This window comes from Lathamus discolor, chromosome 2, assembly GCF_037157495.1.
Source record: "Lathamus discolor isolate bLatDis1 chromosome 2, bLatDis1.hap1, whole genome shotgun sequence".
NCBI classification, from domain to species: domain Eukaryota; kingdom Metazoa; phylum Chordata; class Aves; order Psittaciformes; family Psittacidae; genus Lathamus; species Lathamus discolor.
Genome location: NC_088885.1, coordinates 3,132,409 through 3,159,554, shown reverse-complemented (window position 1 = coordinate 3,159,554; position 27,146 = coordinate 3,132,409). Strand labels below are relative to the sequence as shown.

The 27,146-nt window shown below is 40.9% G+C and overlaps 2 protein-coding genes across 3 annotated transcripts; one reads left to right on the top strand and one right to left on the bottom strand.

Annotated features, from left to right (window-relative positions):
• Positions 1–122: 122 nt before the first annotated feature.
• Positions 123–8,339, bottom strand: METTL6 (methyltransferase 6, tRNA N3-cytidine). 2 transcript variants are annotated; one of them, XM_065665470.1, is made up of 6 exons: positions 7,960–8,339; positions 5,586–5,959; positions 4,780–4,914; positions 3,386–3,556; positions 2,691–2,832; positions 123–620 (listed from the first exon to the last, which is right to left on the bottom strand). In XM_065665470.1, the coding sequence occupies exons 2-6, from the start codon at positions 5,865–5,867 to the stop codon at positions 463–465; spliced, it is 888 nt and encodes a 295-aa protein (XP_065521542.1). In that variant the 5' UTR covers positions 5,868–5,959; positions 7,960–8,339; the 3' UTR covers positions 123–462. The 2 variants fall into 2 exon arrangements, with proteins under 2 accessions (XP_065521542.1, XP_065521541.1); XM_065665469.1 differs by lacking the exon at positions 7,960–8,339 and adding an exon at positions 7,462–7,557.
• On the top strand, positions 7,538–27,146 carry EAF1 (ELL associated factor 1). The gene is made up of 6 exons (XM_065665471.1): positions 7,538–7,698; positions 11,133–11,227; positions 15,087–15,223; positions 17,858–18,024; positions 23,111–23,341; positions 25,391–27,146. The coding sequence occupies exons 1-6, from the start codon at positions 7,596–7,598 to the stop codon at positions 25,435–25,437; spliced, it is 780 nt and encodes a 259-aa protein (XP_065521543.1). The 5' UTR covers positions 7,538–7,595; the 3' UTR covers positions 25,438–27,146.

The window sequence follows — 27,146 nt, the reverse complement described above, 5'->3', positions numbered from 1 at the left end:
ACTCACTGAGTTTCATTCCTGTATCTGAGACATTATAGCCCTAAGTCCTACAAGTACTGAAAGCAGAACAAATACTGTTACAGGCCACAACCCCCCTGTAAAGTGATAGGAAACACAGGATACTTGTTTTAAAAATATTTTTAATAAAAATGGAAATAACAATTATAATAACTCATGTAAACTAGTGCTTAAAATTAATCATATTTAGTGTGCTCTACCTGATCCTCTGCCAGTGCTGCACAGGATTTACTTCAGAAGCAGGAATACAGATACTGAACGGGTTGTCTGCATCACTAAACCATCTTAGATTTGAATTAGAAATAGCATTCGTATTTCGTATCTGAGGACGTAAACCAACAAGAGGTATTTGATGCAGTCATTTCTGGCTTACCAGAAAGATGAGCACACGCAAGGAAAATCTATGTGCCAGCTTCCATTTCAAACAAGCAATGCTGTTGCTAATCAGCAAGAGCTTGTCTGATCGAAAGGCTTTTGGAATTTGCTTTGAAGAAAAACCCTTGGAACACGCAAGTCTTCTTTCCTATTGATAGTTTCTCGTTGCACGTATTCATTGACCACTTGCTCATATCCCTCAGCTTTGAAAAGCTCAGACAAGAACTCTGGAAAAGAATTTAAAAGAATAAGATGAAATATTATGTTTAAGCTATTTTTAAGATATTTGTCAGCATTAACACAAGCATATGTTCTTATGTGTTACAGCATGAAAATCAGACAGGCCTTCAGACTTCAAGCTGTTCTATGCAGGCAGACTGCTGAGTAAAAATCAATACAGATCTCCTCTAGAAACATCAACCCAAGCAAAACAGCTTGCAAAAGTGGTGGTAGTGCAGGCTTGTAACAACCCAAGACACATGAAGCCACATGCACTGGCTGTAAACAGCCAGTTTTGCTCATGTAAAGTGGAGGACCCACATCGATGAAATATAAGCAAACAGCACTTAATTGTGGATCTATTCAAATCTCATTGTGAGGAAATTGCATATATTCCATAACACAAAATTACAACCATGCTTTCCTCTACAAATATAATAATATTTCCAACAGTGGAAGAGTGGAATTGTTTTTCTCATGGAAGAAGTTCAGTGTTATCTGAGACAAGGCACATTAATAAATAAGCATTATTCAAATCCTCCCGGGCAGCAATCACTTGGTGTACCAGTGTAGTGCTAAACAAATGAAAAACAGCATGGGTAGCAAACTGTTCAGAAATGATGGGAGTCATGTTTCCAGTAACAAAAGAATTCTCAAGCATTAAGCAATATTTATATGAAAATTAGAGAGATGAATGAGATCATAATGATTAAAAATGGGAGCAGAGGTGGTCCACGAGACAGTCGCAGACCAGCCCAAAGCAAAACAACTGCTAACATGAACAATGTAAGAGAAATTCTCTCTTTCCTCCTTCCTTCTTCTTTCTTCTCCCTACCGCAATTCTTTCCCCGAAGCAAGCATGCAAGGAATTTCTCATTCAGAAACAATTCTAGCACTATAAAAACGTGATTTAAAATTCCATAGCTAGGTCAGTCTCGTATTTGTATCCTTTAGCATCAATTCTCTTTGTAAAAGCTAACTGTTTAAACAGAACTAAAAATCACTTAATAGTTCTAGAAATACTTCAGTGAAGCTGTTGCATAGCCAGCATTATCTTAGATTTCATCATTGTCCTATAGAGAATAGAGAGAGCTCAGACAAGGTTAATGGGTTTTATATATCAGGAGCAATTAGGTAACACTTTGTGTCATAAAATATGAATAATATTTACTTCACTCCAAATCAGTCTATTCAGTGCCTATATTTTACTTTAGACAAAGAACAAAGAGCCCCACAGAAATAAACACATAGCTCTTACTACGTACACAATGTCCTATAATTGATGGGTGAAGTCACTGAAGTTAGCATGAGGAATTGGGAGTTAGAAGACGAGCTGTAAGTCCAACTCATTGTGAGACTATATGCAAATTCCTTCATGTCTCTGTGCTTCCAATTCCCCACCAGCAAACTGCAATAATTCCCTTCCTTCCTAAATCATTATGAGCTCTGAAAGAAAACCTGTTTAAATACTGTATCACATGGAAATGGTTTTGCATCATCTTCACTAAAAAAACCAAACAACAAACCAACAGAAAACAGAAGACAGAGTAACCACAGCTAGTCAGGGCTATCTCAGCAGGATTTGTGCACTAGCTTCTCAGTGCTGTAGTCATGGTTCTGCTTTAGAAGTCACCAACTTCTTCAATAGATCTCATCTTATACACCAGGAATAGTCTTGCAGCAAAAAAACCAACAACAGAACCAATGCTAAAATAATTATTTAGTTGCTTCTTGAAGATGGTCAGTTCTGCTACTGAACACTAGTTTCTTCCCTTTGGTAACAAATCCGAATGAAATTCTGCAGAGTCAGAAACTGCTTCTCTTGGCACATTATAGCACATACAAAAAGCTTTAATGCCTTAAAGCACACACAAAAAGCTTGTTAAGCAAGAAAGTGCTCCAAAAAGTCCTGCCAGTCTAGATAACCTCTTCCTCCCAAAAAGGATGGCAAATGAAATACACCACGATTTAACAGTTCAGCTGGGTAAACAAAACTGCCAAGGACATGTTGGCAACTCCCTGAAGCAAGTTTAAACAGAAGATTCACAGAAAACAAAGCACTCTACAGCATCTCTTACCTTCAGTAAAAAAAAAGGATCTTGTCCCATCTTGTCTAACATAAAAGTTTTCTCCAAGTTTGCTGCCAGATTTAAACCTGAGCATTGCATGATCATATAGTCCATAGTCTCTGAACAACACACACTTGCCTGGTTTTAATACCTGTAACATAATACATATATGCTTTAATAAGATAAATGGATTTAGACATATACAGATATATATATACTTGTATATACAGACACAAACACATATAACTAAGAAAAGGTATCCTAACACATTCAATAAAAGAAGTTATATACATACTCAATTCATTCCCTCTGCAACAAAAAAGTTGCATATAAACTGGATTGTCCACTCTTAAATACATTTCCTCATGAACAGTAGACTACAAATAGCTTAAGATATCTGTTCAGGTGCTGACTAGCTGAATAAGCTTTTGCTCTTTTAAACACAGGCAAAATATCTTTGCCATGCTGATGGCACACATTAGGCCATCCAGAATCCAAACAAATTCACAATACCAAGAGAGGAAAAAGAACCCTTGTAAAACATATTTTAGTCCCATATATTTGGTGAACTAACTAAATACATCCATTAAATATAATATTAAAGATCACCATTACAAGAGAGGTTATTTTCTCAGAAGAAAACTGTACTTTCAAGCTAGAAAGAGGAAAAGTGCTTTAAAGGCTGTAAAATCTGCTGGTTTTACCTTGTAAATGTTCCTCAAGACAAGATGCATTTTGTCAGGATGAATGGCAGAAAGCACAAATATAAGTGTGACAACATCCACAGAATCTGCTGGTATATTTTTTAGAAGATCATCTTTGGTAAGATCACACTGGAACACTTTACATCTTTCCGTACTGTATAAGGCATTTTTCTAGGGAAGTGAAAAGAGTATACTTTCATGGAAAATGAGCAGCATTTGTTCTTGCAAAAAAAGTAAACTTGTCAGTAGACAAGAAAAGAAGAAACTTGTCAGTAGAGCAACACAAAACATGGTGGCAAAAGAACATTCACTTCCAACACGTGACTAACACAATCAGAAATTCTTTGCTGCCTACTACAACAGTGAAACTACAACTAGTAGAATAGTCTGTTCTCAGGAACTTGAGAAGGAACACGTGCTAAGGCAACTCAGAAAACCTAACACTTCTGTTTTACTGCTGCTTCTACTCTTTTAACAATACAGAAATATTATTAAACTAATTTTAGTAATACAAAGTGATCAAAGTACAGCTCTTGAGCTACAAGTAGACCGTAAACAGCTCATGTAGCATAACCTGCAGCTGGGTTGCTCTAACCCACGATTTTGCTGGTTAAAAGGAAATCTGGTCTTGACAAGAAAGAACTTCAGCAAGCATTGTGGAGGCAGATACCACTAAGTCATCCAAAGCCCAAGGTATATGCTCAGCCCAACCTAATTTTGCAGTGCAGCTGTGGCAACTCAGGGAGCTGCTCTCCTCTCCTGTTTGCTACGCATATTTCTTCCCATCCTTCCCATGAGACATGCAGTATGTGTCTTGTGGTTCTTAGTCACAAATGTACCACGAGAGAATGATTTCAAATAACAGATATATTGAAATTTACCTGTGATTACAAACTTAATAAACCAAAGGACTTTAAAAGCTCGAAGTCCCCACCAGTCTTGCTGGGAAACTTAACTTTGGACTGGAGTACTACCTACCTATGAATAAGTAGAAACATACCTATTTCTAATCAGGCTTCAAATTTCCTTAACAGTAACTTTCACAGCACCACAGTATCAAGGGCAAGCTTCCACCACAATCAAATTTTGCTTGTACTGCACAGTCAGCAAAGACATAGTAGTTTTCCCAAAAACCATAGTCTTCGCAAATCCTTCAAGTAATATACGTGTATTACTATAATGCTGCAATTTGATGCTAAAAAAAACAGGTCTTCAGCAAAGATTCAGCTTCTTGCATCTGGGATCCACTGAAATGGATCAGTCTTCATTTTTTTGTACAAGCTATTCTACCCTTTTTACAAAAAGGAAGGCAAGAGAAGTCTGTCATTCCAGGTATGTGCAATTCCAGAAGCTTATAGAGACGCTCTAAAGGAAGTTCCAAATATCACACCAACCTTCACATACTCAACAGCTCTAGGAGAGAAATCACAGGCATATGCAAAAATATTCAGATCTTCTTCTAAGAGTGGAAATAAGCAGTTCCCAACCCCACAGCCTGCTTCCAGAATGGTCAGTTTCTGATCTGCAAACTGGGGAGAAACAAATCCAAAGGAAAGCACATAATTTTTGTTTTCCTCATGATATAAGCAGAGAAACTGCTCAATCAGCATTTTATAAGCTATAATCAATCTTAATTACCATTGATTCAGAAACCAAAGTAGGCATCCATTTGATAATCTGACATTGCAAAACAGAAATCTTGATGTCAGCAAAATTACAAATCTTTTTAGACTATATTAACGTATTTCTATAGTCATCTAGCCTTTAAGCAACGAACAGATTGTTGTATCATTTCTGGCTTGCATTTCATTGAGCTATAATGAACACCAGCTACCTCTGGCTATTCCCCTTAACTGTACTTTGCAGCTACCTTATAATTCTGGATGCTTTCCTTTAAAGTAGTGTTCTGAAGTGCACCAACTTGCATCTGTGATGTGACATCAGAGAGAGACAAGTTGTCTATTCAGCACACAACATTCCAGATTTTGTTCTTAGTATCCAGCATGGATCAATTATAAACTGAAACCAAACTGATGCATCGGACTCTGAGGAGGTATCTTTGATATTAAGAGAAAGTACACAGGGCACTGCAAACTTAACATGTGACCATGTCTTACCCTAATGCTTTTGTTCTAAGTATTATTAAATCATTTGGAAACAATCAATCCCATCCTTTAAGGAGGAAGTGTATAGATCTCACCTCCCGACAGGCTTTTAACTCTTCAAACTCTCTTGTTGTCCAGTGTCTGTCTTTGAAGAAGTTGGTGCTGTTTCTCTTGTAAAATAAATCCCAGTTCTTCTGTGCCTCTTTCTCTAGTTTTAGTTGTTTGAACTCGGACACTAAAACCTGGTCTTTCGCCAATTTCTCAGCTTCTTCTGGGCTGAGGATCCTTGCACTATGGCCACTTTTTTGGAAAGCACCATCTTCAGTAGATGTTGTTATTATATTTAAACAATTGTCTGACGTATTTTCTTGGAACATGCTCGACTCTTTCACACAAATATGAATGTCAAACACCCAAGGGTGATTTTCTTTCTTTAGTGTATGGTTCCATCACTTAACTTTGGTAGGATCTAGAAGCAGAAGAGAAATAGTAACAGTGTGCACCTATTACGATTTTACAATCTATCCTACCTGATGAACTGTAATGTCTCCAGATTTCAATTAATTTCTGAAGTCCTCCATCCAAACTAAGAATTGCATATGACATCCCACTAATGTCAAAAGAAGATACTTAGAAACTGCTGGGCTTCCCTCTGCATTCTAGAAAACTACTTAACAAGAGGAAGATGGTGCAGCTCTAAGCTTCTTTTCGCTAAAACTGACTTTAAAAGGAAAGCAAGGGCTTTGTTTCTTGTTAACCCCAGTTAGAACATCTCATAAAAATAGTAACAGGTAACATTGCAAGTCCCATTACAGTTATGAAACAAACTGTATTTGTGTTCGCATCTTTTTGTCCTGCTCTCACCTCTGTGAGAAAACACTGGTGACAACAGCGGCACTTATAAATCACCACGTCACTTGAACAAGAGAGCAAACCCACTGCCTCCTCCTGCGGATCCACACCGGTTTTAACCATCACAGCTGGGTTTGTTTTCAGAAGTTAACAAAAAATGGAGCAATGAAGAGTTCTACATAGGCTGGGAAAGGACCCAAATTTTATCGCTGATGTTAAACTACTGCAGACCCCTGCCTTGCCACAAACATGCGGATCCTGGATCTGTACATGTGAATTAAATACTGCATTGCCCAGGAACTCCCAAGGAGCCCAAGTAGCCAACACACGCTACTCGTGTATGTCAGTGCCCAGGACCGGGCACTGGTGTCCTTTTGCCAAAATGGAAATGCGAAAAAAACCCCGATACCCTATAATGCAATAAATAAATAAAATCTTACATGATGCAAACATAAAACACAAACGTGTGCAAATGAAATAAAGAACTGTCAAGATTTTTTGTCCAGCTTCACTGGAGCGGGCACCCTCGTTTTCCTTCAAAAACAACAGGAAAAGGTTGCAGAGAAAAGGTTCCCCTGAAAGAAAGTCTCCTCAAGAAGAGCGTATCTCCCAAATGACAGTTTAATCAGCAAAATGTCCACTCTAGGTCTGGCATGGTCAATGCTTGTATCTCTCCACAGGACAAGCTTGGAGAGAAAAACAATCCAAGCTGTTTTCACGCTCAGAAAACGCTGAGGTAGGAAGTTAGCAGGATGATAAACACCTTTTTAACAGCCTATGCTTAGGCTAAAGGGCGTTTTCAAGGCGTTTAATGCAGCCCCGAGATCGCAAACAAACAGTAGCCCCGCTGCCCTCACAAGAAGCCGGTCTCCAGGCAACAGCTAGGAAACAGAGGGACCGCGTCCGACCCCGCATTCCGCCGGGAATACCCCGTCAGGAACGGACCCCCAGCACAGCCCTGCGCTCCCCTACCCTACCCTATCCTCCCTCCCGAGGGCGTGGGGCGCCGGGCTTCCACCTCTCCCCTCAGGAACACCCCTGCAGGACCTGCGTCCCCTCCGCGGGGACAGCGGCTCTTCCCGGCCCAAGGGACCCTGTGGGCCCAGCGGCCCGCCTCACCTCGCTGTCTCCGCCGCCGCCGCCAGCCCCGGAGCAGTTTCCCGGCTGCACTCGGCTCCCGGAAGGGCACCGGGCGGCAGCGCACGGAGGAGAGGAAGGGACCGGTTGGGCAAGAAGGGGACGGAACTGGGGCCATGAACGGCTCGGCGAACTCGCTGCTGGACAAAGAGGAGCACCCGCTGCACCTGGGCGAGAGCTTCGAGCGGCGGCCCAAGGCCTTCTTCCACACCATCCGCTGTGAGCACCAACCACCCCGTCTCCCTCCTGCCGGGCCCCGCCGCAGCCACCTCCTCCTCCGCTCTCTCCTCCCGCTCCCCGTCCCCCTGCTGCCTGCCCCGTGCCCCGGCGGCGCGGTCCCTTCTGCCGCACTCCCTGCCCCTGCTTTGAAACCCCCGCTCCGCGCACCCCTTCCCTCCGGGCAGCCCCGCAGCGGTACCTGCCCGGCACCCCGCCATCCTCCCCAGGGTTCACCCCCACGGTCCCGCCGCTGCTTCCTACCGGTTAAAGGCCGTCCCCTCTCGGCCTCCGGTCCTCCACGACGAAGAGGGTCGCTGCCCGAGCGCTGCTCCTCCTCGCCGCCGCCGCCACGGGGCTTCGTGCCCCGCCGGCTGCTGTGTGCCCGCAGCGGTGCCCGAGCGGAGCTGGGGAAGGTGGATGTCGGCGGGGAGCGAGACAGGCCGGGGCAGACGGGCAGCTCGCCGAGTTTGTTGTGAGGTGTATGTGGATCGCTGAGGGAGCACAGAGCGAGTCCCCTCGGTGAGGGAGTACGAGGGGAGAATGGCTTGCCGTTTTCCTTATGGGTATTTTAAATGGCAGCTGCAGGACAAATGGCCACAGCTAAAACACCCACGGCCTGATCTGTAGCAGGCTGTTTGGTGATGAGGCAACATGTATCCCAGCAGCCCTGGCCCTGGCTGCCCCAACTCCAGCAGCTGCAATGAGGGAAGCAAGCAGAAGTCCCTCAGACACATGCGGTGCTGCCCAATAAGTGGCACATAAATCCTCAGGTGGAGTCTTGAGCGATTGTGAAGTTTCTGAATAATTGGATGAATATGTGGGGGTTTTAAAAGGTACGGGATATTATTCCCTGTTCTCTTTAGCACTGGGTAGGTTTAATTTCTCAATAGAAAATAGTTCGGAAGAGCGGCTCACTCTCTGTCCTTGAATTCTTTGGGAAGAAATTGCTTTTTCTTCCTCCAAATGAACCCAGGATTTAAAAGGAGTAGTAAATCACCAACAGTAAGTCAGCTTGTATTGCAGTAGCTTGTATTAAGGTGGGAAATTATACTGTTAACAGTAGGATATTTTGCTTTGTGATGCATAATCCTAGGCCCAGTCTCATGGCCCATGTTCATATACTACAACTAAGGATTTTGGTGATATTAGTCGCCTGAAAGTGACTTGAAAGAGCAGCTTCCTAGATTGAGCTGTTACTCAAGCAGATGGCCAGTGATTGAGGCAGAGCTATTTTGCTCAATGGTAAATACTGGCTGGTGGGTTAGCACTTCAGTTTTGTGTGTTTCACCCCTCTGGTTATACATAACTCCTCAGTGCTGAAGAATACCAGGCCAATGTTTGGTACATGGAACTGTTTGTATGTAACACTGAACAGTGTTATCCAGCGCTAACATGCTAGCAAATCCCCATTTATAAATCTTAAAGTAACCAAACTATGCAATGAATGAAGTTGTCTGATAGTTCATGAATAGAACCCAAGCCATATCTAGATGGAAATACACTGGATTTCCAGAATTGAAAGTGCTTCGATAATTAGTTTCTTATGGGGTTGCAAAGCCAACGCTCTTCTGACTACAACTGCAAGAATGCAGTTTTATTCCATAAGACCTTTCTGTGTGCTGTGTTTTCAGTCCATGACTTTCAAGTGAGATCTCTTCATTTCCTGGTTATAATTTTGTTTTTTTCCAGCAGTTAGTTAATCTGGACTGATTTATTTGGGATCTGAGCATTATATTGTTCCCATAATCTTTTTCACACAAACTACAATAAGAGGATTTTCTTAGGCTCAATTTGTTTTGGCCTTCTTAAAACGCTTCAGTCCCTAATGTTTATGAAATACTGTGCTGAAAAACTGGATTATCCCTGTAAAACACATCTTAAAAACGTCTGACTTTTGGAAGAAGAGCTGTGGGTACGTTTGGAGGGACACTGGATCCAGGAAGATTAGCCAAGCGCATACATCTAGTGTGCTAACCAAAAGAAAATGGTTTTTAAAGTGTTTGTTTAGAGTAACTATATTTTGCTGATATCACTATCACACTTCTTTCTTAAGTTGCTGATTGCGTTGTTGAAACTCTTGATCTCTTTATGGTAAAGACGCTCGATCTTGTGCAGCTGGTTTGTTTTATTTGGCAAGCTTGCACATAAAGTAGGTGGGAAACAATAGCTAGAAATAGATTGCTTAGATGAAAATTAAGTGACGTATGATTTGGTCTGGCAGTCAAGGCATGAGGGTTAAGTCAAGTGTGCCTGATTCTGTTTGTAGTGCTGTCAAACTAAAATGCAATTAGACGTTAACATCCTCCTAATGAGAATTTATTGCAGGATGGGGTTTGATGGGTGGTTTTGGGTTGAGGTTTTTAGGTTTTGTTGATTGGTTTTAGTTTTCTTTTTGTTTGGGGTATTTTTTCTGCAAATGTGCTTTTCATAGTGCAATTATTTTTTACATTTGTTCTGAGATATTAATTCCTTAACTAATGCAGTAATTAAAAGCCTTGATTGTGAATATAATTACACCTCCGTATATCCATATCCAGAGATGCTAGAATTGGATGGAAACTGATTCTTAAAACAAACAAAGCAGACCAGCTTATATCTGTCTGATCTTATTTTACTTTGTCTAAATCCTCTGTCAGACTATTACAGGTTCTGATAGGGGGTTCGGAGGGTTTTTTTATGGCTCATCAGCACAACAGAGTAATGAGCAGAAAATGCTTTTAGGTTAAAATGTTCTTAGTTCAAATAAATACACTAAACAGAGTGCCTTGTTTGGGAGACGAAGCGTTTTGCGTTTAAAATGCAGCAAAAGTAGTTGAAGCCAGGGTTTGTGTAAAGCCAATAGTGTCTCACCTTAGTCATGCTTTCTATCTGTAGTGGCTTTGGACTAGCATGGAGCCTGCTAAAGTGAGATCAGCACCTTTTTTTTCCCTTATAAGTGAGAAATGAGGTCTCCTCTACCCTTGAGGAGATAGTGTGGAGGCAAGATAGCTGTTAAATAGACAGAAATACCAAGAAGACTTAATTAGTTGGTATCACTAAATTAGTCCTCAGGTTTGGAATTGGCAAGAGCCATGCAGAGCCCTTGGTCTTGAAGCTGATACTCTTTTGAGATAGGCGGTGCAGTTTTACACTTGCCTGCAAAATTCAGTGTCACTCAAAGCCTGGTGTTTGGAGAAGTCTGCTTTTGGGCTTCTACCACAAGGTCTAGAACCTTATTTACATTTTAAAGAGGAAGTTCAGAATCTGGTATTGTCATATGACTGGGGCACAGAGCCACACACATTATACTGGTGTGTTATTCCACCCCTGCTGTAAACACTAGCGTGTATTTTAGCATTCCCTGTAATCCCAGTAATGTGCAGTAACTCTTTGCAGGGCAGGATGACACTTCTGAAGACTCTAAGAAATGTAATTGCAATTGTTTTCCTCTTCAGATGATTTTAAGCCAGCATCAATTGATACATCTTGTGAGGGGGACCTCCAAGTGGGTAAAGGAGATGACGTAACAATCACTCTGCCACATATTCCAGTAAGTGTGTTATATGTCTTTGCTTACTCTCCAGTAAATTTGCATTGTAGCTATAGTCTAATATAAATGCTACTTTCACTTTCATTTTTTGTTAATAGAAATGGGTTCAGTAATTGAGCAGCCAGACTTGTACTGTGTTACCCTAGGAAAGGACTGTACAATTGAATCATAAAGGGTTATACTTGTGAGTTTGCAGCCTATTCTTTACTTTTAATTTCTTTCTTCCTACTCTTCCTTGAGTGACTGTAAGACTTTTATTGTTAGCTGAAGTTCTGTGCCTAGTTTCTAACCATTTTTGGTGCAATGGCTTAGTGAATAAAGGCAGAGTAATTTGGACTTTCGTCAAGGTTTGATGTTCAGAAGTCACAGGTATGCCTGTAAGCATATTTTTCCCATTACTAAACCATAGAATCATAGAATGGTCTGGGTTGGAAAGGACCTTAAGATCATCCACTTCCAACCTCCTGGAATCGGTGGGGACACCTTCCACTACACCAGGTTGCTCAAAGGCCCATCCAATCTGGCCTTGAACACTGCCAGGAATGGAGCATTTACCACTTCTTTAGACAACCTGTGCTAGTGTCTTACCATCCTCACAGTAAAGAACTTCTTCCTCACATCCGGACTGCACTTCCCACATGTCTTACCATCCTCGCAGTAAAGAACTTCTTCCTCACATCCAAACTGCACTAAGTTTAAACTCATGACCCCTTGTCCTGTCACTACAGTCCCTGATGAAGAGTCCCTCTCCAGCATCCTTGTAGCTCCCTTCAGACACTGGAAGCTGCTCTGAGGTCTCAACTCAGCTTCTCTTCTCCAGGCTGAACAGCCCCAGTGTTCTCAGCCTGTCTTTGTATGGGAGGTGCTTCAGCCCCAGATCATCCTCGTGGCCTCCTCTGGACTTGCTCCAACATCTCCATGGCCCTCTTATGTTGAGGACACCAGAACTGTACACAGTGCTGCAAGAGGGGCCTCACCAGTGCAGAGCAGAGGGGCAGGATCCCTGCCTTTGACCTGCTGGTCACACTGCTTTTGCAGCAGCCCAGTATTCGGCTGGCTTTTTGGACATACAAATAGCACAGAAAGTTCCACGCCTTTAGCTTTATGAGTGGAAGGCAGGGGAGGTCAGTTCTGGTGAGTGGCAGTGAAGTGGTTTCCCATCTACTTCCTCCTGAAATTATGCCATAAAGATCTACTGTGTGAGGATGATTGTCAAATGGCAATAAAACAAGTGATTAAACTGTTTATAGGTGCAGCTGTTCTGTAATTGAAGGTTCAGTGGTTTCCTTACCAAAACAAAGTGCTTGCATGCTTGAACTGGATTTGTTTGTTAGCTGGAGTTAATGCTCTGTGTCAAGCCAATAAACCAGAACCCACAGGCATTGATGGGTTTGCTGCTAGCAGGGGGGCACCAGTCAGTTTGGAAGCTGCGTGTTAGATCCTTTTGGTGTTGTTTAGTCTAGCATGTTGGTGGGTTTATTTGGTAGGTGATGGTACCGTGACAATTCTTACTGAATGAGGCTTCAGCCTGCTTTCCACCACTCCTGATTTTATACGTTTCTGATCACCTCTGAGTGCTGCAGGAAGTCACAGACTGTTTTTTGTCTATGAAAATGATGAGCATGGCAGTGCTATTTGAGAGCAGGTAACAATACGATTAATAGCAGAGGCATTCACCTTGGAATGACTTGGAACAGGGTTGTTCGCTCATTTTTTGTGTTGAACAAGATCGCTTGTAATGTCCCATTCAGAATTTCTGTACTGCTGAGTTTAATTAGTCTTCACATGAGTATGAGCAGCTTATTGAATGCTTTGAAGGCTTAGGCAGCTAACTGCAGCGAATGCAGTCACTCTGTGTGTATTGTTCCAAGGAAAGTGATGCCTGTGTTCTGGACAGAAAGATGGAAAATACTAAGCATACTGGAAAAGAGTGAGAAGTTTTGAGATCATTTAATCCTGACAAGATTTACGGAATTTCTTGGATTCTGCTTTTGATTCTCAGTTGCCCAACGACTGGATAGCATTCAGATTCTAAGTTGGTTTTTGACATTGCCTGGTCCCTGAGGATATCCCCAGGAATTTGCTCAGTGGAGGTATTTTGGTGTCCCTTTTTGCTTGGAGAAATTGAAATACGTGTGGATTTAGTCCTGTAGTGTTTGATAAACAGTTTCTGTTGGGGAAGTGAAGAATTCCTGTTTATTTAAAAACCCCCAAGCTTCAAGCATCAAAACAAAATGATTAAATGTCACCTGTTTCACCTGCCACCTTCTTCTCTCCTGTAATCAGCAAAATCTGTAAGCCAGTGTTATTTAGGTACTAACGTAAAACCTAAGCACTTAATTTTATGTAGAAGGATGGACTGTTAGTTTGCTTAAACAAGGTTCCATTTCTGCTTATTTCTTTAGGCAGAATCATTCTTTGCTGAGGTAGGAGGCTTCTGGGTATCAGAGTGATAGCAGCAAATTTTGATCAATTTTCGTTAAATTTGTGCGTTATACATCTCCTGATTTAGTTGTCAACAGCAAGCAGGATTTGACTTTCAGTTTGCTTTTTTATTCTCAGAAATGTGGCTTTCTTCTCTTAAATGCAGGATTGCTAAAAATGTAACATGACTTTGAAGACATGACTTTCTTGAGACATATTTTCTGAATCATGTCTCTATCTCGTACTGTATCTTTGTTGGGAATTCAGATTTTCCACCCTCACGGTTCTAAACCCATTTTAAATTCAAACATAAATCTATTTTTAGCAGCATGAAGGAATTGCATTCTGAGCGGTTAAAATATGATTATTCATTTTTGCTACTCAGAAAAAATCCATAGAAGAGTATGTTTTTAACTTTTCTCCTCAATTTTGGTTGCTTTCCTACAGCATGTGCAAATGTGCACATGAACAAACATTTTCTTTCTAAATTCCTTTTCTACAGTAGCTGTACATTACAGAGGAGTCTGAGCAAATTTCACAACTGAGAACATTTTTCTCTATATCCCCTTTGAGTAATACGTCCTTTTCTGACATAGTGATATCTGTGTCTATGCTGCTGTGTGTAAATAGGCCATGGATTCTGTGCCTGTAAGCCCGGAACCAATTGTATGAGCCAGCCTGTGCATGGATGCAGTACAGCTGAGCATCATCTCAGCAGTATCAGTTAACCAGCGTGCACCACCACATGAGTTTATCTTTATTGCTTCTCAGTCTAAGCCATTAGACTTTTATGGCTCTATGCAGCATTGTGTGGACTTGGGGACTTTCTGGAAGGTGTCAAAATACCCCATTTGCTTTTGAGAAGACATTTCAGCATAACTGCATGGCATCTCCATGTTAATCTGACTTTGAAGATGACAGCTGTTCTTACATAGTGACAGTTGCTTGTAAGCCAGCCACTATGATAACACTACCTTTTTTAAAAATACAAAGCAGTTTAAATTCTTTTTCAATTGACCACATGTTTCTTTAGGAAACAGTTCTGCTACACGAATAATTAGAGCTTTATTTCTTAGCCAAACCCAAGATTTACAGAGAAGAAATGTCAAGAAGATTTATGACACTTGTCAGGGCCAGCTATGCAAATTCAGTGATCATTTCGGGAATGATAACTGTAAATAATGGCAACCATGAAGAACATGTTGTTTCACTGCAGAGACACTTAAAATGATGAAAGACGTATTATTGCTGTAAGGAAACATCTCATCTACTGCATATAACTATTTTTCCCATTTCATGAATGAACATTTTCCGTAGGAGCTAAGTGCTTAACCTCTTGGTCAGAACAACACATATAATCACTAAGATAAATGAATATAAACTTTTGGATAGAGGAATATAACCAAACAAATGTGTGCTCTTTCTTTGATACCAGAGTTCAACTCCACCGATGACTGTGTTTAGAGGAAATAAAAGGCCATATCAGAAGGACTGTGTGCTTATTATCAACCATGACTCTGGGGAATATGTGCTGGAAAAACTTAATAGCAGCATTCAAGTCAAGAAAACAAGGTAAACCTGGGTACAGGGCTCTTGATAGGATTAATTTTTGCTGAAGTTTCTTTTTCAGACTGTCTTTTGAACCAGAACCCCGTTTTCTTTTGTTTTGTAGTGAAGTTTAATTACTAAACCTTACGGGCTTTACATGTCAATTTATCTTGCCTAAAAATGTGAATAGGAGTGTAAATTCAAGAGTAAAGTATTTGTAAATTCTCCAGTGCTGAAAGGACATAATTATAGCTTGCAATCAAACACTTCCCATGATTTGAAGCTTTGGAAGCTGGCTGAAGGATGGGATGTGTTTCAGGAATCTCTAGTTAGCTGAAAAAGACAATAGAAATATTAGGCTGTCAAAAGGATTGCTGAACTTTCCAGGTTTGTTCCCTACAGCTTCCTGTGGGAGCCATGATCTCTTAGGGAAGGTGAAACTCTCATCTCTGTTTTGGATCAGTGATATATAAAGTGGAACACAATCTAAAGCCTCCAGCTGAGCAGGGGAAAAGAAGATGGAGGGGACAGGGCCTGTAGAAATAATACTAATGAGATTTTGCCTAGAAGAATTGCTAAGGCCAGAAATCTGCTCTGACCCACTATTCTTTCTTCGCTGGACAAACACTATGAAGTGTGTAGCTGGAAGATTTTTCATAGTCTTGCTGCTCAGCAAGTACCTGAAGTCTCTGGATTATGTTCTTTCAGTGTCACTGGACCACAGGCTACTGAAATCTAAAGGGAAAGCAATTATTCAATTGTCTTGGGAAGAAAAGCTCTCAAATAATTCTACAAGTTTTGCATTTTGAAAAGCCCACGCCTTTATTGCAATGTAAACCTTTTGGCTGCTAAAACTACTAGAAATGCAAGTTGCAGCTCATTAGCAGTTGGCTGAAAGTTAGCCAAGGGCACCCTGATTTCGAGGTAAATGGACTGTAGCACTCCTGAATGAGTGATGTGAAAACTGATCCATGTGGCATTCGTTTTGTTCAGTGGATATGAGCACATCACAGATGAGATGTGAATTCCCAGTTGAAGTTCTGCTGGACTTTGTCCCGGTGAAGCTTAAGTCAGAACGGCACAAAGAAGTGCAGGAGGGCTTAGGCTTAGTGGAGTGTTTGGATCCCCTGAGTTTTGGCTCTGGTGAGGTGAAAATATTTCCACTTTTCTCAAGCAGAAGCAAGTTAGTGAAAAATTGGGGATCCCTGTTTCGAGGAGGAGTTCTTTGCAAAGTCATTCACTTCTCAGACCAGAAGTGTCTTTTTTGTCATGGCTACTTTGATCTTTAACGACCTGGTGACACTGTGGGAGCAGAGTTTTTAGTGTCAACATCCTGATGACATTAATGGGAGAGTAATTGCACTTGTTCTACATAAAAGCTTTTGTAGTTCCAAGAGCATAATTGATACCGGAAACAATCTTTTACGTTTCAGTTGATGCAATGAGTGTATTCCCAAATCCTCACTTCTCTTGTAAATGTGGTATCTAATAGCTGCATTTCAGTGATGAATGAAAAAGTGTGTCTGCGCTTAGTTTTTGAAGTTGTATCTACACTTCAGTGAAGCACAGAGATACCTGAGTTAGTGCTAAATGTGCTAGTTCAGATACCAGAAGCAGTTTAGGTGAAATCCCAGAAGTTCCACATGGCCTAGTTCAACTTGTTTCTCAGTAGGATTAGCTTAAAGGCACAGAAGTGTCACACTGCTGAGCTGGAACCCTCCTAGAACCAAAACCAAGTTCTAATATCCACATAAGCTGCTTCTCTGCTACACTACATAAAGCCATGCCCCAAAAACCTTTGGTGTTATGTGATAAACTACACCACACGCCTTAATCTCAATATGGTTTGCTGTAGAAGGACCTGAATAAGTAGGTTTTGTTCTGTTCTGGTTTGGTTTTCTGCCAAGGATATTGACTGTCCAACAATATCAATCACATCGCTGATTCAGTAGGAGGAAGAGACGCTTGATTTGAAATGAACAGCTAGGCATAGCGTTATTGTGGAGACTATTTCCCACTAAGGAACAGCTTAAACTATCTTTAAGTGATAATAGCAAATGAATGAAAACCAGGAATTAAATGCTTACATGCTGTATTTAGCAGCAAGAACGAGTGTTCTAGTCAGATTGACCTCTAAGAGAGTTCAGTCTGAGATGATTTAATTGCAAGTAAGAAAATTGTTTCTTTTGCTGCGATTTTAAGCAGGGTTTTTGTTATGAGTGGATCTATTTCACGATGTACTTACTTTAAATTACTATGATTACTTATTCTTTTTAAAAAAATACAAATACTAATTGCTAAATTACTAGATACAGATTACTAGATAAAATAAAAATACTAATTTACTAGATCATCTTTAAGGTCCCTTCCAACTCAAACCGTTCTATGAGCCTATGAAATTAAAGTCTTCATTGTTCTTAGAGCAGCAAATTTGGCACCGCTGAACCACATCTGGATTTGAAAATTCATTTTGTAAGAGCTGCAGTGTAGCTGTGTATGCTTATTTGTCACTGAAAGCAAGTGTTGCATACAGAAAGCTGTAATTCACTGTTTATTTTTACAAAACAGATTTGTACAGATGATGAATTAATTCAAGGATATTGAAAAAGCCGAATATAGTCACATAGTACCATTGAATGTCTCTGGTTGCTTTTTCAGAGTGGAAGGTAGCAGCAAGATCCAAGCCCGAATAGAGCAACAGTCTGCCCGAGCATCTCAGCTTCCTTCGCAGTTCAGAGCCCCAGCCAAGCCAGCAGCTGGACCTAAGACTTCTCCTTTGAAAGATAATCCCTCACCTGAGCCTCAGCTGGATGACATTAAGAGAGGTAAAGAAGGGTTTGTAGTTTCCTGAGTTTTGGTTGGTTTTGTTTTTCTTCTTTATAATAAAAACTGTAACTGTGCTATTTATAAGAACATTAGAATGTTCAGGGATTAGAAGATGTTACTTGACAGCTGGTTTGTCATCTTTATATCTCATTTTAAGGCATCTTAGTGAATTATTTATACTATTCTGCCAGCACAAATATTTGTACTGCAGTCTTCTCTGGCATGAGAGAACTTCCTCTTTCTGGATAATTTTCTCTCTTGCAGGCTATTCCTCTGTTCTTAAAAGAAGACAAAATAAGCGTAAATTCAGAAACCTGTAGCTGAGTGCTAGACGAGTTGAATGGGTGTCTTAGGCCACAACAACTAGAGCCAAGACCTAGCTATGCAGTCAAGTAACTTGGACGAAAGTTATTCCTACACTGAGTAAGTTTGGAGCCATTTGTCAGTGGGATGGAAGGGCTGGGTAGCTGTGTTCCCATCACAAGACCTGGAGCTTGTGGCATGCCAAATAATGCTAATAGGGGAGGGATGAGAGAGTGAAGAACCCTGCAGCTTCCCCTTTACCACAGCCACTCACTCCTCTGCAGCTTTGATCACATCTGCCATATAGTTGCTTTACTTCTGTTAACGTACCTTGAAGAGATGACTGGCTCAATGCTGTCTCATGCCCCAGCAACACTTTGTCTCAGTGTTTTGCTGTGGGCCGGGCCCGCTTTGCCCATGTCCTTCCTTTCATACTGGTGTGATACCTGATTTTGCTGTGAATTACACAGTCAGAATGAGGGAGAGGTTAAATTTCAATTTGTACTTGGTTCTAGGTTTGCTGCGTTTTGTCTGGGTCTCTCTTTTTCCCTCTGTCCCATATAGCTATTTTTTTGCTCTAGACTTAGCCTATATTAATTGCCCAGACTGTGTTAATTACTTAACAGGGTATTTTTTTCAATTCATGGTAATCACTGCGTGACATTTTTACTGCTAAGCTATCTGTGTGTTTGCATAAGTGCTGACTGATCTCACTCTTTCACAGCAGTAGTATTATCAATACCTGGACGCTGGTCAGCAGACAGAATCACCATCTGAGAGTGTTAGCTACAGTTCCCTTAGTGCATTGCCATTTTTCTTTTCTGTGTAATAGGTAAGGAGAAAGGTAACACATTTGTCTGGTGTCACATCTGTTCTACAATGACCATTTTCTAGTGGTCTGAAGAAAAAAAAAAAAGGGGAAAATAAAACCCACAGAAACATTTTTGGGTTTGGGGACTGTAAATTCAGTGCTTAAAAGTCGGAGCAGATCTTGTCTACTAAATGCAGCTGTAGTTGGTAGGGATTATGCCCTAGCACTGTGTTGTCTCTCAAGGACATCTCAATCAAACTTTTTGCACCTCAGTGTAAAATACTGCCTGTTCTAGCTGCCATTTCCACATGCACAAAGAACCAGTATTAAGCTGATTTCTCTCCACTTTGCATACCATTATTAACAGTAAGCTTTCTGCTGTAGGCATCCAACCTTATCCTCCCTAAAGCTGAATGACTTTATTTCCAAAAGTCCTTGGCGTTCTTGCAGCCCAAGGTTAGAGCTTTAGTTAAAAATTCGGCAGAGCCTATTGGAATCGAGAACCTGTTATTGGTTCTTAAGTAGTAAGAACACTTAGAAATGATTATGGAAATAAATTAGGGCATTTGATACTGAATATATACAGAAGACATTCTATTGAGAAAGGCAGTTCTGTTTGTGTAATGATTTCTGACCTTGATTTTTTTACTCTAAAACCAGCATTGACTACCAGTATAAAACAGTAAGCCCTTTTGTTTCCTTCAAAGAAATCCTGCAGCTGTAGCATGAAATGTGCAAAAGCTAAGGTTCCCCTAACAGTGTCAGTCTAGGAAAGATCTAGGAAAAGCCTGACTCTTGTTGTTCACCTTAGCACATATGTACACATACACACACACAACTATTTTAATTGGAGGCACTGCAAGGAAATGTTTAGCCAGGGCTTCAGTTACCTATAACTGCTCTAAGTATAACAGGCAAATAGGAAAAAGCAAAATCAGACGTAGTTCTTCTGTAGAGCTTTGATGTCATCATTGGCATACCCACCATCTTTAATAAGAGTGACACAAGAGGGTTTTGAACAGACTTCCTTAGTGATCCTGCTGGAGTTCTGCCTAGCAGATTTTTAGTGATGCAGCAGCCACCATAACATTAGTGAAAATCATGACTTTTTCTCATCCACACAGACAACATATTTAGAATTCTGGGCTTAAGGAATTAAGAGACAAGAGAGACCTGAGGGGAAGCTGACAGCTTTTGCCTTACAGGCTGTCTTGAAGATGGGCTTGGACCGAGTTTCCACCAGTGACTAGTCACTGATAACACCCTTACCTTCCCAGTCCTTGCAGGTTGTGACCCTGGTGCTGTTTTGCTTTCCCTGCCTGTATTCAGCAGTGAGCCTTACCACTTCTTCCAAAGCATTCTCCATTTCTCTCCTCATAACCAAACCTCTTTCATGGACTCTGTTTTCTGCAGAAAACCCTCACTTTTCAATCTGACAGTAATCTCTAGCTCTGTTTAAAATTAGCCAGGCTAATCTTCCTTTCCCATTCATCAGACCATCGCTTTATTCCTTCAGTTATCTTTTTGCCTACTGTATTGAGTTCGAACTTCTTGTTTAGATTTTTTTTCCCTAGTTCTCTGGAATGCATTTCTTGTTGCATCTGTTCCCTTTCACCCTCAATGGCTCTTAGATTGCTTCACCTTCTTCCCATTATTGTATATGCTGCTTTCTGGGCTGTTATGTTCTCAGCCCATGTGCCAACAGCCCTCCATTTCAGCCACAGACTAACTCTATAAGCATTACTTCTCAGACATTTGTCCTTTATTAGACTTGTTTACCAAATATTTCTGCAATAGGAACTGTGGTCTGTATGTGATAGTGCTTGCTATAATCCAGGATATTTCTAATAATGTATTATTAATATCACTATAACTTACAGCTAACAACTCCATCACTAGAAGCATGTGGAAATTTTACGTCATTAAGCTAGGGAAAATAACTTTAAATCTGGACATTTTGAAGTGAAAGAACCCTTATTCCAGTTTACCTTTTTAAGCTTTCCTCTATAATTTCTTAGCCTTGAACACTGGGAACATTTGAATTCAAAGTCCTCGATATGGGTAGTCTGAGAACAGTGACTTACAAGTGCTCATTTGCCTCTTGAGGAGTCAAGTCATGAAATGGGTTTTTAAAGCCTGCAACACTATGTTGGGAGGGAATAAGGGAAAAAGACATGGCAGTACAAAGTAATACCTTCTGCTGGCCTGATCATATATTCTTCCTTCCTCTTCCAATGGTCTCTTAACTATGTCTTCACGATGAAAGAATAAGTTTAACGTGGCATACAAGTAAAGTACAGAGTACAGGCAGACTAGCCAGGGATCTAGATTTAGGAAGAAATTTGGAGGAACAACCCCACTATCCTTAATACCCAGCTGGAGCTAGTCATATGGTCGTTCCCTTTCAATATGCCTTCCTTGCCTCTGCTTCAGTGTAACTGCAGCATTTGAAATTGAGCTCAGAACTTTGAAATTGAAAAATAGTGGGTTTAAAACTGGCAAAAGAAAACTTAATTTCTCAAACCAATGCTTGCTGAACTAGAGAAACTCTCTCCAGCAGATAACGTGGAGGCTGAAAATTTAGCTGTTACTCTATAATTTAAGCAGTTCAAGGAAAATGTGCCTTATTAAAAAAGGAAAGAGTTCTACTTGCTCAAACTTAGTCCTGCAGGGGCAGGAGATAAGAAGAATTAAAACTGTGCCATTTTTACATAAAAGAAAGACTCATTTTATGTGATCTGGCTATGCCATACACAAGAAAGATGTGCCAGGCTGAGGAGCTGGAGTTCATCTTGCTTTGAGACACATCTGACCTAAGGTGAATTCCTCCTGGCATCAGTTCTCCATTTGTCAGGTAGAGATGATAATAGCTCATCTTTCTCTTCTTCCGTTCTTGTCCCTTTAGCCTGTGACTTCTCCAAGACAAGTGCAGAATTTTAACTCTATGGGTGTAGAACTACTAGCACAACAATGCCTATATTTTGAGGGTTCCACATCTTATGCTTAACATATGTGTTCTCTAATGGAAACCTACCTGGGTGAACTGAGTCATTAGATGCTTGACTTAAGGTGGGCACACAAGAATTGTCCTCTAATAGTGTTTAGGCCACTTAAAATTATTACAGAATTTAACAATATGGTATGATTTGGGGTGACTTATCTTAACAGCTGTTTAGTAAGCAGCCGTTCAGCCAAAACTAGCTATTGCTGATGCAGCTGTCACGGTGCTGTCATGGTATTCCAATGTTTCTTTGCACTGGAAACTGTGCGGTGGGGTGTGTCTGACTTGACTGCCTTCCCAGTTTCAGAGTAGTCTCTGTATTTCTCTGACTAGTTCTAAGCTCTATAGCAGGTTAAGGTATTATTGCCACTCCCTAACATGGGAATATTCTCATTGCCCCACTGCAATGTTATCTGATGTCATCCATCTGCTTCTGAAGTTTGTTTAAAATGAGGCGTGTGACTTTGCGCTGGAGCGGTTTCATGCATATCTGAAGTCAGGAAAGTATCTGTTGTGATTATGTGCCTGTGTCCATCCCTACCAGCTTTTTTGTGTTTTCCAGAAGCTTAAACGTCACTGATAGCTAACAATTGGATTCTTCCACTTTTAAATGCTTTTTAAAAATGGGCTGGCTGTTGGCCTGTAAAACTTAATCAAAAAATGTACTTACTATGTATGTAGAGCATACATAGTACATGTACATAAGTACATGGAGGTGCTTTCAGGAGTGTAAAGTATATAAATAATAATAGTGGAAGTGAAGGTTTTTTGATCCTGAGCTGTGCTGTTGCTTCTTTAAATTCAGCTACAACAACTAAGTAAAAGAGTTTTGGGAATTCTGTTTTTCCTCCCTCCTCTTCATGCGAGATATTTTGATGTGATAGATTATACTTGACAAAACTATTGCATTTGCCAGAATTCTGTGGGGCCCTATTTATGGTTTCAACCGATGAATGTTCCTTTATTTCAGAGCTGAGGGCAGAAGTTGAAATTATAGAGCAGATGAGCAGCAGCAGTGGAAGCAGCTCATCAGATTCAGAAAGCTCAGCTGGGAGTGAAGATGAAAGCTCCAGCAGTGAGGGGGAAGAGCCAGCACATGTTTCCCCTTCCCAGCCACCACACCAGCAATATAACAACAGGAATGCTATTGCTAATGGCACCAGCAGGTCACAAGGAAGTAATCAGCTCATGAACACACTCAGTAAGTAGAGGCTTCTGTCTTATTACTGTGGGAAGCTGCTTGAGAGCACTCATTTTCTTAGCATGTTAGGCTAACTCCATGAAGTGCAGTTTGCCAAATAGGAATCCCAGGGAGTTGTGCTGGCTGAAATATGTGGGCAGCTTTACTGGACAGAGGGCCAAGACCTGTCTGAAGGTGTGGAGATGGCTTCAGTTTGGTCTCAAGTCTGTGGGCATCAGTGCAATGGCCCCCACTGACCATGCTGAGCCTTGATTCGGGCATCCAGGAGGAATGAGTGGGAGGATCTGGCGCACCAGAGAATGGGAATTACTTTGATGTGAAACCACAGATTAGACATAAATAGTGGAATTGGCACAAATGTCAAAGGTCTGTAAAGAATCATGAATGGCACAACGCTGTCCTGTTGTCATAAATGCACAGTCTCTGTGGTCTTCATTATTAGCTGCATTGCTTTGCCCAAGTGTTTACTTTATTCCGCCTGTGTTGGTCTGACAAATTTCCATACCACATTTTGAAGGGAAATTTAAAGTCACATGTATTTGGTTAAAATATTACATCTGTGGTGTTTGCAAGCACTCAATCACTACAAACTCACCTCCATCCTTTAAAAAGTGTAAAAAACATTTTTAAAACATAGTTTTGTCCCATGAGACTCTCTCAGGGGAGATGGTATACATCTCTATTGCTCTTTCCTTAAGCTGGATCAGGTAGATTTTAATGTAGTGGAGTTAAAATACTGTATTTACAAGAAACTAGAACTTAACTATCATAAATAGCTCTGAATTCCTCCTGAGGCATGTTTGCATATGTCTCTTGGCACCCATACATAGGAAACTGGTGGAGCTTAAGTACAGATAAATGTAGGGTTTCCAGCTTCAAGAAGACAAGTCTATTATACAGGCAATACTGCAAAGGCCTGCTGGAAAACTGGAGAGGCCTGTTGGTCTTCCTGTCAGCAATGAATATCTAAGTGAAATCCAAAGTTCAACAAAGTCACAAGGACACTCCCATTTCTCTGTTTCTGGTTGTGAGCTGCCTCTTCCCTGCTTCTCCTGGGCCGTGACAACAATACTGCCGAGGTTATTGAATGTCAAGAAGCCTCTGACTCCAGGAGAATTTGGGAGCTGCACAAAACAAGGGTTTTGCTCCTTTTTTCAGGCGATGATATTTGTCTTTGGATTTCAGATCCTTTTGCCAAGGATTAATATGTCCTTGAGCATTCAAATCACTGGTGACCACCATCTACATATGTAGATGGAACCAAGTTGTTGTTTAATAGAAGAGGAGATGAAGAAATACAGGGCATAGCCATTGCATAGCTGCTTAGCAGCTGTTTGGGGCAGGGCAGTGGGAGAATGCTGGAAGAGCCAGGTGTAGTTACCAGAACACAAACATGATTCTGCCTCCTTTTATCCCCTCTGCCTCATCAAATCACAAGCGTTCTGCATAACAAGGTCTGAGGCTGTAGGTTTGGTCCATATCCTGGCTGCCTTTTGTCTGAGCTCTCTTTGCACTTCGGAGGGAGGGCCCTCCCCATCACAGCATGTGTCAGCTTAGTTCAGCCAATAGCCTTGAGCTGTGATGGCTTTAACATTCCTTTTGGTTTATTGACATGGGGGGGCCATGCCTTGGCTACCCAAATGGTCTTAAAACAAAACAAAACAAAACTTCTATTTTAAAAGGGCTGAGAAAGCCAGGGAATTCCCCAATGCCTTGTCCCAGCAATTCCATATACAGGAGTTTGTCTGGTGGAGGTTGTGCAATGCATGTGGAATAGCATGGGGAGTGCTGTTCTACCAGAGAGCAGCTTTGGTGGCTGTGGAGCCAAGGACACTCCATCTGGCCTGGATCCGACTGTGTATTGGCCCCATGAAGTTCTAAATGTTCTTGGGCATGGAGTTCCATTAAATGACAGATGATGTTTGTGTTCATTTATCAGATTATTTCAATCTTCCCGTGTAAATGTGACTGTTCGTTGGTTTGATTGCCATGAAATGTGAATTAACACCTACTAACTTGTTGTGTTTTGATGGGTTTTGTTTTCCATAGGAAATGACTTGCAGTTGAGTGAGTCTGGGAGTGACAGTGATGACTAGAGGCTGAGCTTTTGCTGCTCCTGTTACATATACATGAAGAGTTAATTTACCTTGAACTGCTCATTGCCTATGAAGAGGAGCTGGCACAGAGATAGTTCCAGAGATGTGTGGAATTGTAATAGAAGAAATGCATAGCCCTGCAAAATAGCAGATGTCAAGGGCTGGTTTACTTTGTGAATTAAGTATATATTTTATGTATATTCTTATTATTTTAAAGCTTTAAATAGATATGTACAGTGAGCAAGCAAATATATGTTCCCGTATTCCTGTCCATCTTCTGTCGGTTTAATGTGTAATTATATGATGTCCTCCAAAAATATCTTGTTTGTAGAAGATATTCAGCCCATCATTACTTTGAGGGGGGGGGACTTTTGTATATAGGATGAGCATGAGCCAACAATGAGCTTAAAAAACCATGCAGGAGCTAATGTGTGCACTGAAATGGGACTGTCATAAATTAAGTTTCAATACCAAGTTGATTGGTTTGGAACTTTTCTAATGTTGTTTTTTTATTATTATTGTTATTATTATTGCTATTTATGGTTGATTTAATAGACTTACTTTGGAACAGCTGGAAAATAGGAATCATAAAACCATGGTCGTCACAAACCTTGCTGCACCAGTGCCTTATAAGCAGTTTTTCTTAAATAGCACTTTGATTCCTGCCACCTTTCCTATAGGAAGCAATACTGAAACTTCCTCAGATTGCTTTTGCAAACAAGAGCTGTACTGCACATACAGCCAGCTGTACTCTGAGGGCAGTTAACTCTAGCAAGATAAAGGATATACATCAATCACCTGAACGCTTCCAAATAAGAACTGGATCAGCATTTTCTCTTGCAACTGAAGTGTCTCATTTAACTCAGACATTCAGACCTAGTCTTCCGAAATACTTAGGAGCCCAATTACCTGTGAAATTGCAGTGTTACACATACAAGATGTTGGACTTAACTGAAATTGTAAGACCAGAGCCGCCTTTGCAGTTCCTGGGGAACGCAGAAAGAAGAGATGACTACCCACTTAACTGTGAAACAGCGGAAGGCTCTCTCCAACCACAGTTGTCCAGGCAGACTTTAGTCTGTATTGTTTGTTGGACAGGATCTCTGTGCTTGGCAGGAGTACACAGGACATTAAATATTTACCTAGGATGAAATTCACCCCTGTTTAAGGGGGTTTAAAAGGTGCTCAGTTGGATTATCATTAACTTGGGTTTGCTCATATGGAAAATGAGTGCCACAAGCAGCCTCTTAGAGCTTGAACACCAGGCTGTCTTTTTATAACTAAAACTAAACTGGCATAGGACAAGCGGCACCACAGCTGTGGTGTAATCCAGGGGAATGGGAAGCTGAATTGGATGCCTCTCCGTTCTTCCGTGTCTTTGCACTGCTTTTGTCTGTTCATTTGTGTTTAACTCTGGTTTGTTTACTAAGCTCTTTGCTTTTTTGGTTTTAAGGTGTTGAAGAGCAAGGGGACATTTGAAAGGAGATGTTATTAAATGGTTTATTTTTTTGCATTAGATACATATTTAGGCATATTTTTGCATTATTGTACATACATTTTAAAATACCTGGGGTTTTTTAAAGTGTTTTGTGACGTGGGCACATGTTTTAACAGACAATTATTAAATAGACTTGATGTAAAGCCATAATTGCTTTCCTGGGTTTTTTTGTTGTTCCTGCTCTGACAATAAAAGTGCTCTGATTTAACAA

Coding starts and splice junctions, on each gene's coding strand:
- EAF1 (XM_065665471.1), top strand. CDS start 7,596: ATGAACGGCTCGGCGAACTCGCTGCTGGACAAAGAGGAGCACCCGCTG. Junction 7,699..11,132: donor CTTCTTCCACACCATCCGCT/GTGAGCACCAAC, acceptor TTTCCTCTTCAG/ATGATTTTAAGCCAGCATCA. Junction 18,025..23,110: donor GCTGGATGACATTAAGAGAG/GTAAAGAAGGGT, acceptor CCTTTATTTCAG/AGCTGAGGGCAGAAGTTGAA.
- METTL6 (XM_065665470.1), bottom strand. CDS start 5,867: ATGTTCCAAGAAAATACGTCAGACAATTGTTTAAATATAATAACAACA. Junction 3,557..4,779: donor GAGCTGTTGAGTATGTGAAG/GTTGGTGTGATA, acceptor TCACTTCCCTAG/AAAAATGCCTTATACAGTAC. Junction 2,833..3,385: donor TCTTGAGGAACATTTACAAG/GTAAAACCAGCA, acceptor ATTATGTTACAG/GTATTAAAACCAGGCAAGTG.